The 19,445-nt window shown below is 32.0% G+C and overlaps 1 protein-coding gene across 4 annotated transcripts; it reads left to right on the forward strand.

Moving 5' to 3' along the window:
* Nucleotides 1-4,727: 4,727 nt before the first annotated feature.
* LOC134682599 (tubulin beta chain-like) lies at nt 4,728-18,383 on the forward strand. 4 transcript variants are annotated; one of them, XM_063541780.1, is made up of 5 exons: nt 4,735-4,898; nt 10,633-11,864; nt 12,148-12,256; nt 13,533-13,888; nt 15,126-18,383. In XM_063541780.1, exons 2-5 carry the CDS (start codon nt 11,775-11,777, stop codon nt 15,936-15,938), a joined length of 1,368 nt encoding a protein of 455 aa, XP_063397850.1. In that variant the 5' UTR covers nt 4,735-4,898; nt 10,633-11,774; the 3' UTR covers nt 15,939-18,383. The 4 variants fall into 4 exon arrangements, with proteins under 4 accessions (XP_063397852.1, XP_063397850.1, XP_063397851.1 ...); XM_063541781.1 differs by having other exon boundaries at nt 10,633-11,517; XM_063541783.1 differs by having other exon boundaries at nt 10,633-10,750.
* Nucleotides 18,384-19,445: the final 1,062 nt, after the last annotated feature.

Here is a 19,445-nt window from a genome sequence, read left to right on the forward strand (position 1 = left end):
CAAAAATGAATTGTAGCATGCATTTCGTGTACAATAACCCAAATGTGCATGGTTTTACCTCTGCGGTAGTATCCATTCGCGGATCTAGATTTTTTCATAAGTAGGGGCCCACTGACTGCCTAAGAGGGCCCGCTGCTGTCACGCTCCAGTGATTCCCTATATAAGTTAAAATCAAGGAGAACCGTAATCTGAAGAATACAATATGACATTTTAAGAATCGCTTTTGTTACAAGTTTGAAAAACTATATATTTGATGAAGAATGAATGAGGAGTTTGTATTTCAATTTGAAAATACATGTATCATAAATCCTAAAGTCATCAACTAAGTTTTTTTTCATTTGTTGCAAGTGCATTTATCACATAATTCTACAATAAAAATTCCTCGCATCTTTGAAAATTCTACATTAATAATGACTGCACTAACAGTGATAATTCATCGCATCTATAGTTAAAATGGATCGCTTTCAATAATCGATATGCTATATTATGATGCTTTTATAACACTTATTTGAACTTTAATGCTATGTTTGTATAAGACATATCACAATGAAAATTTGTTAAAACTTAACTTAAAATCCTTTTACTTGATATTTTCAAAATGTAAACAAATACAGTTTTCCCATGATCCTTTATTCTACAATAGACATACCCGCATATAACAGTAAAAATGAACTAGCTGGATTCGCACTTTATATACACTGGCAAATATTATTTAAAACAAATTAGTTTTAATCACTTAAAAGTCATGTGATGTTACATATATAGGACGGGTGTGTTCGATGCGTAAATTAATTAACAAAACCCCGTCATATAACATCCAACTTTGAAATTGTGTCGGTCCAAATGTCAATTTTAGGTGCGCCACTTTGGGAGTGGTCTCAAACGATTGACAATTCATTTTTGAATTTTTGTAATTTTCCCCAGATTTTTTCTATGTCGGGCAAAAAAAAGTAGCAGTTTTTAAGAGACCCCCTAAATGACGTAACAGCTTGACTTATGATCGTTTTAAAAACGATTGTTTGCAAGTTGCATTGTTAACAATTGTACAATATGAAAATTAAATAACGTGAATGCAAATATTTATAATGACTTTACGGAAAGTAACTTTTGTGACATCTTGACAACCGTATACAAAGTTTATTTCACTTTTCTACCTTCTAAACACAAGAGGTCGAATCCTTTTGTTCTATTTAAACCGCATATCGGACTGCTGGTAAGATTACAGGTGAGAAGACGTCATACTGATCGATTTGACAATTTTTTTTGTATATAAAAAATTCACTTCCATGCATACTTTTCAGAGACAAGTGACTGCGTGTCGGACTATCGTACTTTGCGATCAACAAGCAACAAAATATACAAATATACTTTACTTCAACGGGAACTTTCTTAAATCACTTTAATTTTGCAATATGAAATTTAAGATAAATATCAAATAGAATGATTTTTAGTTCATTTATAGGCAGTGACTTTCCATTGGGACAGTGCACCCTTTATTTACTTTATTTTTGAAAAGTATTCCGAATTTTTTTATTCATTATATTGGGTTGTGAGAATTATAGACATTTTGTGCCTCTAACTTGGAACTCTATCATCCGAATGGATAATTAGATACATGTAATAATAAGATAATTTGAAAAGGGTATATAAAAGATGAGTGTAATTTATATAAACACATTTGTGACTATCCTAAGACCATCATAAGAATCCTCTTGTGTAGTCCTTACCTTGTGAACCACTTAAAGATGTCCAAATTTAGGACCACTTTGTGAAACCCTCTAAGGCATAGAATATAATACCGTAAAACCACCCTAAGACATGTCTTACTCCTGAGATAGTTTTGTGAAACTTGCCCCAGAGACTAGAGAAAAACAAAACGACATCAGTTGATTGAACAGATGCAGGCTACCATCATATCTTATACCAGAGACATAAACTAAAATAATTGTATTATATGTCTCTGCTTATACTATGACTTTTGAAACAATCATCTAAGTGAAATTTATCTTATGCTCTGTATGTGTAGGAATTAATAGAGAACATTTATGATAGATATCTTCTATGAGTCAGTATTTATGAAATACACGAGTTTCAATAATGTTGTATGTCATTGCATTTGAAAGAACGTATTTTTAGCTCACCTGGCCCGAAGGGCCAAGTGAGCTTTTCCCATCACTTTGCGTCCGTCGTCCGTCGTCGTTAACTTTTACAAAAATCTTCTCCTCTGAAACTACTGGGCCAAATCAAACCAAACTTGGCCACAATCATCATTGGGGTATCTAGTTTAAAAAATGTGTGGCGTGACCCGGTCAACCAACCAAGATGGCCGCCAGGGCTAAAAATAGAACATAGGGGTAAAATGCAGTTTTTGGCTTATAACTCAAAAACCAAAGCATTTAGAGCAAATCTGACATGGGGTAAATATGTTTATCAGGTCAAGATCTATCTGCCCTGAAATTTTCAGATGAATCGGTCAATCGGTTGTTGGGTTGCTGCCCCTGAATTGGTAATTTTAAGGAAATTTTGCTGTTTTTGGTTTTTATCTTGAATATTATTATAGATAGAGATAAACTGTAAACAGCAATAATGTTCAGCAAAGTAAGATCTACAAATAAGTCAACATGACCAAAATGGTCAGTTGACCCGTTTGGGAGTTATTGCCCTTTATAGTAAATTTTTAACCATTTTTCGTAAATTAAAGTTATCTTTTACAAAAATCTTCTCCTCTGAAACTACTGGGCCAAGTTAATCCAAACTTGGCCACAATCATCTTTGGGGTATCTAGTTTAAAAATGTGTGGCGTGACCTGGTCAACCAACCAAGATGGCCGCCACGGCTAAAAATAGAACATAGGGGTAAAATGCAGTTTTTGGCATATAACTCAAAAACCAAAACCTTTTGAGGAAATTTGACATGAGATAAAAATGTTTATCAGGTCAAGATCTATCTGCCCTGAAATTTTCAGATGAATCAGTCAATTGGTTGTTGGGTTGCTGCTCCTGAATTGGTAATTTTAAGGAAATTTTGCTGTTTTTGGTTTTTATCTTGAATATTATTATAGATAGAGATAAACTGTAAACAGCAATAATGTTCAACAAAGTATTATCTACAAACAAGTCAACATGACCGAAATGGTCAGTTGACCTGTTTAGGAGTTATTGCCCTTTATAGTCAATTTTTAACCATTTTTTCGTAAATCTTAGTTATCTTTACAAAAATCTTCTCCTCTGAAACTACTGGGCCAAATTAATCCAAACTTGGCAACAATCATCTTTGGGGTATCTAGTTTAAAAAATGTGTGGCGTGACCAGGTCAACCAACCAAGATGGCCACAAAGGCTAAAAATAGAACATAGGGGTAAAATGCAGTTTTTGGCTTATAACTCAAAACCAAAGCATTTAGAGCAATCTGACTTGGGGTGAATTTGTTTATCAGATCAATATCTATCTGCCCTGTAATTGGAAGATGAATCTGACAACCTGTTGTTGGGTTGCTGCCCGTGAATCGGTAATTTTAAGGAAATTTTGCTGTTTTTGGTTATTATCTTGAATATTATTATAGATAAAGATAAACTGTAAACAGCAATAATGTTCAGCAAAGTAGGATCTATAAATAAGTCTAAATGACCGAAATGGTCAATTGACCCCCTAAGGAGTTATTGTCCTTTATAGTCAATTTTTAACAATTTTCATAAAATTTTAAATTTTTAATTAACATTTCCACTGATACTACTGGGCCAATTTCAATATAGATAGAGATAATTGTAAGCAGCAAGACTGTTTAGTAAAGTAAGATTTAAAAACACATCACCATCAACAAAACACAATTTTGTCATGAATTCATCTGCTTCCTTTGTTTAATATTCACATATACAAAGGTGAGCGACACAGGCTCTTTAGAGCCTCTAGTTAATAAAATCTAATATTTTTATTATTTATGTTTTATTTTATTCATGAGAATGACACTCATAAACCTTTAATATGACTAGATTATTGTTCCTTTAAAAAAATCATATAAAATCTTTTTCTTTATCCATTAATTCATTATATTAATTTTAAACTAATTCCTATATGAAATAGAGATCATCAACACACACACACAATAACTTACATTTTCACTAGCTATAGTACTTGTAAAAGGAATGGTATAATTGAGTATACTTTAACGCTAGATTTAAACTTGTTGTAGATTGATTAGCCCCTAATTAATTTATGTTTTTATAACACTTAATCTGTGAAAAATTGTTCAGCCTATGCCAACAATTTTTCATACAATTTCATACCTAAATTTCAAAATGTTGGCATAGGTTGAATGAACCGATTATAGGACTGTCGGATTATGGGTCTGACCCCCTAAAATATTTGGGAATTATGTTATTGAATGTCTAGATGTTAGACGAAACGTAAATCAATTTTAAGTAATATCGATGATTATTGTAATGACGTCCTGTCTGGAATTAAATGTGTATACGTTTTTTTTTTTTTTATAAAATAAAGAAATATATGTAACTTTATATCTAAATGAACATTAACATTTCATTTCAATGTAAAAAAAAATGTGTTTTTATGTTACAAATAATAGTGTATTGTTATACATGTCATGCTGTTAATTGATACAATAAATATTATTCTTATTCTTGTTCCGGATATCAGATTCAAGCAATTCATCCTTTTTAATTGTCCATGGTCTAAGAATAGCGAAAGTGCTTTTATTTTTACTTTACTAGTTAATCACCCAGTTATTCGCCCTTGAACTTGTGTACAGACAGCCGTTGCAGTAGAAATTCGTCATCACATATTTATTATTAGTATAATTTCTTATTGTAAGAAGCACATGAAATAATGAGGGAAATAGTTCACATACAAGCAGGACAGTGTGGAAATCAAATCGGTTCCAAGGTAATTATTTAATTATAATGATCTATTTTTGTCCAAATTAATCCATTGAAATTCGTACAATTTGAAGAGAATTAACCGGCAAAAATAACATAATATTTAAAACATGCATTTACGTTGCATAGAATTTTAAATTATTTGCCGGGAAGGGTTTTAAAACATTCTAGTGACTTCTTCTGAATCACTTGGCAGCGCTCCCAATTATTTAAATTTTAATACAACAAAGGGCGGGCACATGTTTTCTTAATATCATGACTAAAATGGCCGATTTTTGTAATACGTAGATGATTTTTCAATCTAAATAACCTTGACAATGGTTTATAAATATAATACATTACTCGTCACATCCAACTGGTTATAACTAGGGTAAGCATAGGAAGGACCGATATTATTGAATCAGATGATTATTGATTTATATATACAATAATGTAATGAAAACTTTTTTTTATAAATAAGATGACTTGGTAAATAAAGGATCATAAAGAAAGGGTTGTTTTTATGAAGTTCTTTTGTGAATTTATTCATTGATAAATGATTGAGCACTCACATTATTAATATGTCACTAAACGTTAAATTTTAAAAACGAGCACTTGTCTGGATTGTAGCAATTTCTTTGAATATCAATGAATATCAATGAATATAAACATGATAAATTCTTCATTATTTGTAGACAAGACAAGACAAATACTTATTTATTAAAGTTTCATCCATGTGGTCTAACCACTTGTTACTTATAAAATATACAGCATATAGTAAAACCATAGATGTAATACCTATGGTAAAACACAAGTTAACAACAAGAGCCACTATATTAAGAGTCGTTTTGAAATCAAACATATAAAATTTTCTTGACCCACCCTGAAAAACATTTTAAAAAATGTGCCCCCCCCCTTTATTAAATATGCCACAATTTTAACATACAAATCATTTACCTTTGACACACATGACATGTAGGATATACTTGATTCAAAAGTTCACAAATGTTTCAGAGACAAAATTGATCCCCCCACTTTGAATTAAAAAAAAAAATTTGAACCCCCTTTTCCATTTACATAAAAAAAACTTAATCCCCCTTACATTTTGACCAGCCCCCCCTCCCCCCCCCCCTTTCCCCAAGTAAAAATTGATAAGGTCTCTTGTGAGAGATTAAAAAACATTTTTTTCTTAAATTATAAATATTATACAAATTACAAGTCATTATCACGAGTATATATAATACATTTTCGTTTTAATAAAATTTCATTGTAGATTTTGGCAGCATAAACATGATAAAATACCATATTCTCATTTGTAAAAAGAAATATCAATTTTTCATTATCAGATTACCTTAAAAAAAATTCTCATCACCAATACTAGCATGATTAATTTAAAAACAACATGACCATGATGACGAAAATCTGAATATACAGGTCAGTTGAACAAAAAATGATTTTCATCTTCAACGTCTGACATCAGTACAGTTATGTTTCAATTCTGATGGGTGCTACACCACATCTTAATTTTACTAAAGCACTCCTGTATCTACCAGGTATATTAAAAATCAAATAATTTTCTGCACCATATACATGTATTGTACTAACATGTTGATTTTATTGTCAATATTTACTGTACATACCTAAACATATATTACATCAAGTTACACACACACACTGATATAGTGGAGCACCTCTTTTTAAAATTTTAACTGTCAAGCCACGAGCCTATTCTTCTGCAATAATAATAATACGCTGCACAATCGCATTTTTCATACACCACTCAAAATAAATCGATTTACAAAACAAAAACAAATCCAGTGACCCCCCCCCTTTATTTTCATATACATTAGTTAATTATTTCACCAATCTTTTTAGATTTACATGACAATACCAAATTTGTATTGTATTGTAATTTGTATAGAAACGAAAATGCCCATAGCAAAAGCATATCATTATAAAACAAAATTATGTAGACGAGTTTTCAAGACATGGCAATTCAATAAGAAAATACACTTTTTCTCTGCCTTTTAAAATACAGGCGCTTTCTGTTTTTGTGAATATTTTTTTTATGCCCCCGCCGTATCAGAGAGGGGGCATTAAGTTTTATCCTTGTCCATCTGTACGAACGTAGGTACGTCCTAAAATTGGTCTCTGTTCTCTAACTTGAGTTTGCCTCAGCCAAATGTTATGAAACTTGTACACAATGCTTATTACCACAAAATACAAATCAAGTTTGAATTTTGGTAGAGTCACTCTAACCGTTTTAGAGTTATGTTCCTTTATAAATGGAAAAATTACAAAATTTTTAGTTTCTTTCTCTTTCTTAAGTTTGCCTCAACCAAATGTTATGAAACTTATACACAATGCTTATTACCACAAAACACAGATCAAGTTTGAATTTAAGTGGAGTCACTTTAACTGTTCTAGAGTTATGCCCCTTTATAAATTGAAAAATTGCAAAATTTTTAGTTTCCATTCAATAACTTAAGTTTGCCCCAACCAAACATTATTACACAAGACTTATTACCACAAAACTCAGATCAAGTACAAATTTGGGTAGCGTCACTTTTATTGTTCTTGAGTTACGTCCCTTTAATAGTATTTCCTGAGACAAGTGGCTGTGTTTTTATGTATAGATGATATTGACAAAAATGGCAACATCTGTAAAGACATCCGAGTCAATGGATCATCAAAAATTTTAGTGACATTTAAAACTTAAACATGTCATACCAACAATTGTAAACCTTGCTTAAATCCTATAGTTTATTATAGTTCAAAATTAAAATTGAGTTTGAATTTATGTATATGGAGACAAGAAAAAAAATCAGAAACTAAATTTGCACATGCATTCATGGAATGGAAACCCCCCAAAAAACTTATTATAGATATATTAAATATATTAATACTGGAAACTCTGACTGCAAACCAAATTTTAGATTTTATTAACCCCAGATTTACAATGCTGAAATTTCTGCTTTTTATACGACCGCAAATTTTGAAAATTTTTTCGTCGTATATTGCTATCACGTTGGCGTCGTCGTCGTCGTCCGAATACTTTTAGTTTTCGCACTCTAACTTTAGTAAAAGAGAATAGAAATCTTTGAAATTTAAACACAAGGTTTATGACCACAAAATGAAGGTTGGTATTGATTTTGGGAGTTTTGGTCCCAACATTTTAGGAATTAGGGGCCAAAAAGGGCCCAAATAAGCATTTTCTTGGTTTTCGCACTATAACTTTAGTTTAAGTAAATAGAAATCTATGATATTTTGACACAAGGTTTATGACCACAAAAGAAAGGTTGGGATTGATTTTGGGAGTTTTGGTTTCAACAGTTTAGGAATTAGGGGCCAAAAAAGGGCCCAAATAAGCATTATTCTTGGTTTTTGCACAATAACTTTAGTTTAAGTAAATACAAATCAATGAAATTTAAACACAATGTTTATGACCACAAAAGGAAGATTGGTATTGATTTTGGGAGTGTCGGTCCCAACAGTTTAGGAATAAGGGGCCAAAAAGGGACCCAAATAAGCATTTTTCTTGGTTTTCACACCATAACGTTAGTATAAGTAAATAGAAATCTATGAAATTTAAACACAAGGTTTATGACCATAAAAGGAAGGTTGGTATTGATTTTGGGAGTTTTGGTCCCAACAGTTTAGGAAAAAGGGGCCCAAAGGGTCCAAAATTAAACTTTGTTTGATTTCATCAAAATTGAATAATTGGGGTTCTTTGATATGCCGAATCTAACTGTGTATGTAGATTCTTAACTTTTGGTCATGTTTTCAAATTGGTCTACATTAAGGTCCAAAGGGTCCAAAATTAAACTTAGTTTGATTTTGACAAAAAATGAATCGGTTGGGTTCTTTGATATGTTGAATCTAAAAATGTACTTAGATTCTTGATTATTGGCCCAGTTTTCAAGTTGGTCCAAATATGGGTCCAAAATTAAACTTTATTTGATTTCATCAAAAATTGAATAAATGGGGTTCTTTGGTATGCCAAATCTAACTGTGTATGTAGATTCTTCATTTTTGGTCCCGTTTTCAAATTGGCCTACATTAAGGTCCAAAGGGTCCAAAATTAAACTAAGTTTGATTTTAACAAAAATTAAATTCTTGGGCCTCATTGATATGCTGAATCTAAACATGTACTTAGATTTTTGATTATGGGCCCAGTTTTCAAGTTGGTCCAAATCAGAATCTAAAATTGTTATATTAAGTATTGTGCAATAGCAAGTCTTTTCAATTGCACAGTATTGTGCAATGGCAAGAAATATCTAATTTCACAATATTGTGAAATAGCCAAAAAAAATTTAATTAGAGTTATCTTTCTTTGTCCAGAATAGTAAGCAAGAAATATCTTATTGCAAGATTTTTTTTTAATTGGAGTTATCTTTCTTTGTCCAGAATCAACTTAAATCTTTGTTATATACAATATACAATGTATATTCACTTTTTACTACCAACTGATAAATTTAAATAATCTTTACCATTCAGTGATAACAAGCATTTTTTACATCTTAATATTTCATGATGTATTTAAGTGAGTAGTTATTGTTGCAAACTCCATTAGAATATTTTAATTGAGATTAGTTTTGGAATAAGGGAAAGGGGGATGTGATTAAAAAATTGGGTTCAATTTTTTTCATTTGAAATTTCATAAATAAAAAGATATTTTCTTCAAACATTTTTTAGAGAGGATTAATATTCAACAGCATAGTGAATTGCTCTAAGAGAAAACAAAAATTTTAAGTTCATTAGAACACATTCATTCTGTGTCAGAAACCTATGCTGTGTCAACTATTAAATCACAATCCAAAATTAGAGCTGAATCCAGCTTGAATGTTGTGTCCATACTTGCCCCAACCGTTCAGGGTTTGACCTCTGCGGTCGTATAAAGCTACGCCCTGCGGAGCATCTGGTTGCAACATGTGCATTGAACAGGCTTAAAATATTAAGATGGAAATCATACCCGTGTAAACCACTGCTACTTCAATATTGGAAGGTCTTAGGTAAACAATAACAGTACATGTAAATATGCATTTGTGTTATTAAACCGAAGATAATAAACAATTCTTTTTAGACAGTCAATATTTCATAGTTTTTTGATAAAAGGTAAAAGTTCTTTTAACTAAAAGTAGTATTGACATCACATATATATTATTAATATATAATAAATATATGATGGGCTATAGCGGCTATACAACTTGATACTTGATACGGGGTGGTTATTTAAATATATTGATATTTGATTAATTTGCTGATGACACAAAAATTGAATTTATTCTGACATGAGAGTGCACATATCTCGATTTTTTAGTCTTATGGCAAGTATTCTTATGCCATCTTAAAAAAATTATATAAAATTTTGAACATAACACATAGATACTGCAATACATGATCACACATAATAGAGGGTTTGCATAAGGTTTACAAAAAAGGGAACAATGGTAAAAAAAGTTCAAAATAATGGACAAAAATGACATCAGATAGTCCACCTTGTTTTTACTGCTTAGTTATTGCAATGACCATGTACATTTTTGTATCATAAACATCTTTTTTAACCTTCGGCCAAATTTGAAAAACTTTTGTTTAACAGCATGCATTAAGACTCATTATCCTAAAATATGGACTGACACTGCCATTTCAAATATAAGTACTTCAACATTAATGTTTGCCAATTCAAATATTTTTGAAATTATATTCATGCATGTGGCGGGGGCATCATCTTTGTCTAGTTTGTTTTTTGTTTTTGTTTTTAGGTCTGCTTCATTTGTTCGAGCTTCGGAATAAGCTGTGTTAACCAAATCACGTTACCGGCTAAAAAGCGGCTAAAAGCAAACGAGTGAAACCGGCTGAAAAAAGAAGATTACGACAGTGGTAAGAAGAACCTTTTCTACAATCGATCCACTTATGAAGAGGATGAAAACATTGGCATAACAATGTTGTAGATGATGCAGTCTCGAGCAGTATAAATACACCATACAACCATCATAAGAACATCATATAATCGGTCAACCTCGGCTGATTCCGCTGCCAAGGTGTGCCGAATGTAACTTCGTCGTGTCATTTTCTATGAAAAATAATGTAGTTTCTCTTTCTGTTTAGTTTCAAATTTGGACTTTAGACTTTAGATGACATAAATTAATTACACGAGCATAAACAGATGTCTTTCGGTTTTAAAAGAAAGCTTATTGACTATGTTCATTCAGTTATCTTACTTTTTTGAAACAATTGACCTTACGCTTACCGCCGTACTTTATGGACCAACTGTTCCACGATAGTTCGATAAGACTGGCGATGGTGGCGTTTTCCCACATGTCAGGCGACTGATTAAGTAGCAAATGAAGTGACCCTCGTGCCTATATCTTTAGTACCAATTAAGCGACTTCAGTCAAATTAAAAAAATGAAATCCTACTTTTTTTGGAAAATGAATACTATATCATGGTGTGATCAAAGGTTAAAATTAGTCAACAAATAAACAAAATATGTACAAGAAAATCAGATTATTTTCAATGAAATAATTTTGTATAAATGAAAGATAGAATGTTCAACTAACGATATATCGTTGATGCTCAACAATTTCCCTGATTGTTTGGTAAAAAACTTTTCTAGCAGGGATAGCCTGTCAAATGCTGTAGACAAGGTAACATTAAAACCAGCCTATGGTGCAATATAATTGTATTTAGATTTAAAAAAAATAATAAGTAATTTTTTTGTCCAGAAAAGACTTAAGTACATCAGACTCATGAAATTTATAAAGTGTTGTTCCCCTTTGTTTTTCCATTTAATCCAAAATGAGTTTGCTAAATTTGAATTTTATGCTCAAAGTAAAAGGCAAAAAAATCATGAAAATGCGAAGAACATGCAAAAAACAGGACATATAACAGTCAGGGGATTCACATGTTAAAATATAACAGTCATGGGATTCACATGTCCAAATATAACAGTCAGAATGGTCAGGGGATTTACATGTTCAACTTTAACAATCAGGTGAGTCACATGTTCAACTTTAACAATCAGGTGAGTCACATGTTCAAATTCAGAATCAAAATAAATCGAATTTATAGGATTTATCTCTCTTTCCAATTGATGAATTTTCTTATTTGTCCAAGTAAGAGATCTAAAGACTTAGATTTGTTTTTATTAAAGTAAAGTTGAAAAACAAATATGGTCCCGAGAAAAATCCAATACACCCTTACAAAAGATGAATGGTCGGAAAGAAACTTTGTCAATAAAAAAGCTCCACAATTTATTTAATATTTTTTCTCTTTAGTTCTGGGAAGTCGTTTCAGATGAGCATGGCATAGATCCAACTGGAGAATATCATGGCGACTCTGATCTACAACTTGAGAGAATCAGTGTTTACTTCTGCGAAGCAAATGGTATGTGATATTTTCTTCATGTTGTACGTTTTAATATTGATCATATATGTATGGCTTCAAGTCATTAGCCCTTGATTTAAAATCAATCAAATGACAGATAAATGTATTATAATTAAGTGAAAAGGAGGTAGAATTGTGCTTGATAACTTTAAATAAGAAACTTTCCATTCACAATGTTAACAACAATATTCATCTTGGGCTAATACATTAATATATGATCTATCAATTAGAATCTATAAATTTATATAATATATATACAATATATTTCTAAACAATAATGGCAATAAGAAAAAATCAAAAGGAAGGAAAAAACATAAGATGAAATGGTAAAAACATAGTAGAAGAATACACAAGAGGAGGATTTAAGGGGGCCAGAGTGCCTGGGCCCCCCCCCCCTTTTTGTGGGAAAAATTTGTTTGATTATAAAGGGATTCACTGAACTATGACTGGAGCGGGCCCCTTTTTAACAGTCAGTGGGCCCGGCCCTCCTTATGAAAATTTCTGGACCCGCCACTGTACACCTTATCTGGATAAGTTCTAAAATTACACAACTTTTCAAACCAGTTGAAGCTATCAGGGGCCATACATTTTTTCATAGAGACATGTTTGAGCCATCGTAAACACATACAACAAAGTATTTTCAATGGCTTTAATTTGTCTTTTAACAATAATGAATTGATTGAGTCTCTAAAACTATCAAAATTTTAAATTGTCCACCTTCCAAACTTTTCCCTCCCTTAGCTCAATGCTTATGACCTTTATTGGTTCTGCTTTCCCTCAACAGGAAGTTGTCCAAGTAACTGTTTTTTCCTTGATTGGACTAAATAGTGATAAGGTGTATAGTGTTACCTGTCAGACAGAGCAATATCAGATTTAAATCTGCCTGGTAGATATACCTCGAATGACATCGATTCATTAGTAGAGATTCATCAGAAGACATGATCGTACCTTGAATGTATAACAATGTTATTTTAAATTGTACCAGAGACATATAATACAATATTATATGTATTATATCTCTGCTTGTTCCAATTTTGCTAGAGTAAAATTCGAAAGAATTAAGTTCATTATTTTACATTGTTATATACATCAACTGCAGATACATGTAAGTTAATTAGTGGAGTTAGAAAATACAAAATGCAAATTCATTTAATGTACTTGAAAATTATGATGATGATATTGTAATAGTCCCAGATAACAAAACATATCTGACTCAAAATGCCACCAAGGTAAAATCTATAAAGTTTAACATACATTTACATCTATACAATTATAGGAAACAGATATGTTCCTAGAGCAGTACTTGTTGATTTGGAACCAGGTACCATGGATTCTGTGCGATCGGGTCCATTTGGGCAACTATTTAGACCTGACAACTTCATATTTGGTCAGTCTGGTGCTGGAAACAACTGGGCCAAAGGTCATTACACGGAAGGAGCGGAACTGGTAGAAAGTGTTGTGGATGTTGTCCGAAAAGAGTCAGAAACATGTGATTGTCTTCAAGGGTTCCAGTTGACACATTCTCTGGGTGGAGGAACAGGATCTGGCATGGGAACACTGTTGATCAATAAAATCCGGGAAGAATACCCAGACAGGATAATGATCACTTACTCCGTAACGCCATCTCCAAAGGTAAAATAAATATATGTCTAATGTGTTACATTTACCTATTAAAGTACATGTTTATATGTCTAATGTGTTACATTTACCTATTAAAGTACATGTTTATATGTCTTTGCCTTTAAATAAAAAAAAAAAGAGTTTTTGAAGTCAGACCGAATTAAATCTGAGACTTGCTACAATCTCAGATGAAGAACACTTACATTTCAATCTAATGTAAATCCAAATTTATGAAATATTACTCTTTATATAACTTGAAGTAAAAAGTTTATACAGTCCAACACTTTATATACAAAGGGAGACAATTCAATCTGAGTTATCCAAAGTTGTGATGTTTAATTTTATACTGCTTCATTTAGATAACATTCTACATGAATAATATCTACATTCTACATGAATAATATCTACAAAAGTAAGACACTTAACTTTTAAACAAGGCACATCTCTTGTTACTCGAAAAGAGACTTATCAACAATTACTTTGAATAAAATAAAACATTTATTTATTTTATTTGTTATTTAAGGATATTAATTTAGTAAATGGAGATGCTGCTTTTTGTGATCATGTCAGATTGGAACTTGGATTAAGCATTCTTAACAAATGTCAGCTATCTAGTTTGAAATATCTCCTGAATCTAGGTCTCTAGATAAAATCTCTGGAAATGGAACTATTATGTATTTCCAGCTATTGGGCATATGTCATCCAGATATGGTGGGTAAGACATGACCAGAATCCACGTTTAACCTTTCATAAGCGATACGTCAATTTTGTTTTGTTTTTGGGACCTGAACACCTGAAGATAGTCTAAAACATGATTTATGACAGATTTTATAAATTTTTAGTATTTATTGAAAAATGTACAAGAAACCGAAAATCATGATCATTTAAAGGTTTACATATGTTATGCTTTCAATTGTCCCGAAAAGTTAATAAATCTAACAGACTAACAAAAAATTAGCTTTTGACTACATATTATTCAAATGACATGAATGACAAAAAAATAAGGTATGAAAAAAGACAACCACTGACGGATGATCCCCAACTTAAGACTGGCACGTTAATATGTTTACTGACCTGAAATTTGCATGGAAAAGAAGATCTCTGGTTCATTTCTTTCTTCCTCTGGGACCTTGTGTAAGTAGATGCACGTATGAAAATTGATTGGTATGTTTTAAAATATTGATTGATTCACCAGTTTCATAATATTTTAAAGCACTTAATAATTTTTGTAAAATTATCTTTTTACAAGGTTTCTGACACGGTTGTTGAGCCATACAATGCAACCTTATCTGTTCATCAGCTTGTTGAAAACACTGACGAGACTTTCTGTATCGACAATGAGGCTCTCTACGACATCTGTTTCAGAACATTGAAGTTGACCACACCTACATATGGCGATTTGAATCACATTGTTTCCGCTGCAATGTCGGGCATAACAACATGTCTTAGATTTCCTGGACAATTAAATGCAGATTTGAGGAAATTAGCCGTTAATATGGTTCCGTTTCCTCGTCTTCATTTCTTCATGCCAGGGTTTGCACCTTTAACATCACGTGGCAGTCAACAGTATCGGGCACTTTCTGTACCGGAACTGACACAGCAGATGTTTGATTCAAAGAACATGATGGTGGCATGTGATCCTCGCCATGGAAGATATTTGACTGTTGCTTGTATTTTTAGAGGGAGAATGTCAATGAAAGAGGTTGACGAGCAAATGCTAAATGTCCAGAACAAAAACAGTTCATATTTTGTAGAATGGATTCCAAATAATGTCAAAACGGCTGTTTGTGACATTCCACCAAGAGGCTTGAAAATGTCGGCTACTTTTATAGGTAACAGTACAGCAATTCAAGAAATATTCAAGCGAATCTCTGAGCAGTTTACAGCCATGTTTCGCCGTAAAGCTTTTCTTCATTGGTATACTGGTGAAGGGATGGATGAGATGGAATTTACCGAGGCTGAGTCGAATATGAACGATTTAATTTCTGAATACCAACAGTATCAGGATGCAACTTCAGAAGAACAGGACTTTGATGAGGAAGAGGAAGAGGAAGAAGGGTAAAATGTTCAGAGGAACCGTGCGCAAAGTATTGATTAAAAAAGATTCAGCTTTATACATTAAGACAAATGTGACATCTTGAATTTCGTTTAATGCAGTTCGTTTTAAATATGTGTAAAGCAGGTTAAAAGAAAACGTTTTGCTCCAAGTAAGCTAAACTAAGATTATTAACATAAGATTAATGTGACCCATAGAAAGTTTTAATTGAATAAACTTTTTGGTGCATAAGGCAAAGTTTTACTTTGTAACATTTATGAATTTGAACTTATCGTTCCTGCATGACTATATTAGTCCAAAATCTTTTAAAGTCTCACATGTCATGCAAGGGACGATTTTTGTTGTCCTGGAGTTATCTACCTTTCTTCATGTATTGTTGTTGACCCTTGAAAAGTTTATTCTCTTAGTTGTTATCTCCATGATATTCACTGAATATCTCTTATTATATAATATTATCATCATACTGTGTCACATTTCATCATAAAAAGTCATAATGGTGTCCTGAACTTTGTTTTAATGAACTTTGCTTTTAGCAAAGATCGATTCCAATTACAAATAATAATGTACAATTCTATATTTTAAAATTTAAACAAAAATATCTAACATGGTTCTGGATTCATGTTTGCTTTCTTTTTAGTCCCCCACCGACTTCGGAAGGGGACTTTAGGTTTTCACTCCGTCTGTCTGTCCATCCGTCAGTTCGGCAAATCAGTTTTCCACTCTTTTTTTTTCTCATGCTTGAAGATATAGATTTGATAATTGGTATATAGTTTTAGATCAAGTTTGAATGATGTTCCGGTCCGATGATTTTGTGCAGAGTTATGGTCCTTGGACTTATTCACTCAAATAATCAGTTTTCTGCTCTTTTTTTTTCATTCTTGAAGATATTGATTTTATAATTGGTATATAGTTCTATCATGACAAGTTACAGACCAAGTTCGTATTTTGTTTCGGTTTGAAGATTTTGTGCAGAGTTATGGTCCTTAGACTTGGAAAATTCACTCAAATTTTTAGTTTTCCACACTTTTTTTTGACATGCTTGAAATTATTGATTTAATAATTGGTATATAGTTTTATCATGAAAAGTTTCAGATCAAGCTTGAATTTTGTTCCGGTCTGAGGATTTTGTGCAGAGTTATGGTTCTTGAACTTAGATAATCAGTTTTCCACATATTTTTTTTTGTCATGCTTGAAGATATTGATATTTGTTTATTTTTTTTTGTTATATAGTTTATACCATGTCAAGTTACAGAACAAGTTAGCATTTTGTTCCAGTACAATTAATTCTTAAGCGGTAGGGGACTATGTATTGCCATGCAATACTCTCAGAATGCTTGTTTCCATTATTTTGCAAATGTATCAGCTTGATTTCCATGACTACATCTGATATGTTATTCTTTGTGAAAAGGATTTAATTCAACAAATTCTCTATTGTCCTCTGAAATGAGGCAACATTTAACTTGCATTCAATATAATATTAGACTGGGAAGCTGTGTTTTTTTTAAATGGGGGTAATTTTGAAAGTGATGTCGAGTGTGTGGAAAGATTTCATAAACTATCGTAACTGTGATATATTTCAGGTGGGGCTAGTTTTCATTGATTTAGTGGGGGCAAATTATTTTAGAATTGGGGGCGAGTGTGACGTCGTTCAATCAGACTGATCCATTTGGATATTTTTTTCAACTGTCAAGGAAAGTATAGCGAGTAGTATTATTAAAAACGAATGACCAATGCTGCCATTTTCCTCTTAATATTACATACAAAGAGAATACCGGATCAAATTTATGGGACCTAAATTATCACTTACCAACCTCGATGATTGTATATATTACAGTATATGTATAAGCAGAGTTTTTCAAGAAATTTAACAGAATAAATTAACACTTAAGCGCAATAATCGTGATGACTTCAACAGTTCAAATAATAATTGATTTTTTACGGGTTATTACTTTTGTAAATATGTTTTTCTTTCATTAAAAACAATGCATAATTTTAGTTTTAATTATATTAATTTTCATATTAGTATTGAAAGTCCCAAGACAATGCCTAGACCAATGCGCTAAACAATTAGTTGTTGAAAATTGTCTATTTCGAGAAAATGTATTATGCTTAGGGCTAGTCGGATCACTCTCGAAATCTATGTATTTTGTTTAGAAAGAGCATTCAATGCGCTTATGATTTAATATACTCTTATTTTTCATCAACATGCAAATCGACATACTTAGCTGCTAAATGGGCATTGTGGTCTCTGTTCATAAACTTTTGAGCTTTTGTGAAGTTATCTGACTTTAGGCCATAGTTTTTTACTTCGCTTGCTCATAGGTTTTTTTATGGTATGAACCAACACAAAATAAAAGAATTTAAGAAAGTCTTTTGAAAATCATGTTGTTTTTTTACATTACAATTTTTAACATTCATTGTATGCTTCAAAATAAAGACATTCTAAACTAATGTGTTGCAGTAGTTTGCTTGAGACAATTGTTACACCGGGTATCCAAATCTGAAATCCGCGGAAGGATTCGAATCCCGAGGAGCAATTATACGAGGCCGCAAACGGCAGGGAAGTCAAATCTGGAACCGAATCGGTAACCCGAATAATTCAGTCGTTATATTCCGCTGATCTACAAAGGCTACATTGTGTGGGAGAAAATCGGACACGAAAAGGGCTTGAATTATTCGAGTTACCGAATCGGGTCCAGATTTTACATGTCCACCGTATGCATTCTCGTGTAATTGCTCCTCCTGATTCGGATCCCTCCGCGGATTTTGGATCTGGATACCTGGTGTGATTATTGAACTCAATAATTTAAATGTGAAAAACGAGCACCAAGATTGTTGACATTGTGACAACGCCATTTGTAATCAAAGTAACTTTAAGGGAGCTACTATTTAATTTTAATTTTTTTTTTTTTTTTGGGGGGGGGGGGGGGGGGAGGGGTAGGATGAAATTTGAAAAAAACAGGCAGGACAGGAGTCTTGAATTAAAAAAAAAACGCAGGATGACAATTTATGTAAAAAAGGCAGAATACACTAATAAAAAAAAATGCAGGACCGAATAGAGTGAAAAATAACTTGAAAAGGCAGGAGATAGATAACAACTAAAAAAATGCAGGACAACATTTTTCATCCTAACACCCCCATAAAAATCAAATGGTAGCTCCCTAATGCAGTGGCTATAATAGAAAATATGCTATTGTGCCAGCTCTAAAAATATCTTAGCACAAGGTAAGCGAAATCCATTTTTGCCTGTAAAAAAGATTGTGTTCACAAATATGCAATTAACTCAGTGACTATTATATCAAAGCAAATGTAATTGAATATTTTTGGTTTTGAAGCTATGTGATAGGTTTGTTAGATTATGTAATGTTTTATCAAATTTATATGCAATTTTTTTTTTTTTACACCACACAGTTAAAAATCTGAGATTTTTATTCCAATCAATATTAGGCTGTGATTGATTAAATTTAAGTAATTGCAACTACATGTTTTGATATTCTTTCATTGCTACAAATG

This window comes from Mytilus trossulus, chromosome 1 (genome assembly GCF_036588685.1).
Source record: "Mytilus trossulus isolate FHL-02 chromosome 1, PNRI_Mtr1.1.1.hap1, whole genome shotgun sequence".
Taxonomy (NCBI): Eukaryota; Metazoa; Mollusca; class Bivalvia; order Mytilida; family Mytilidae; genus Mytilus; species Mytilus trossulus.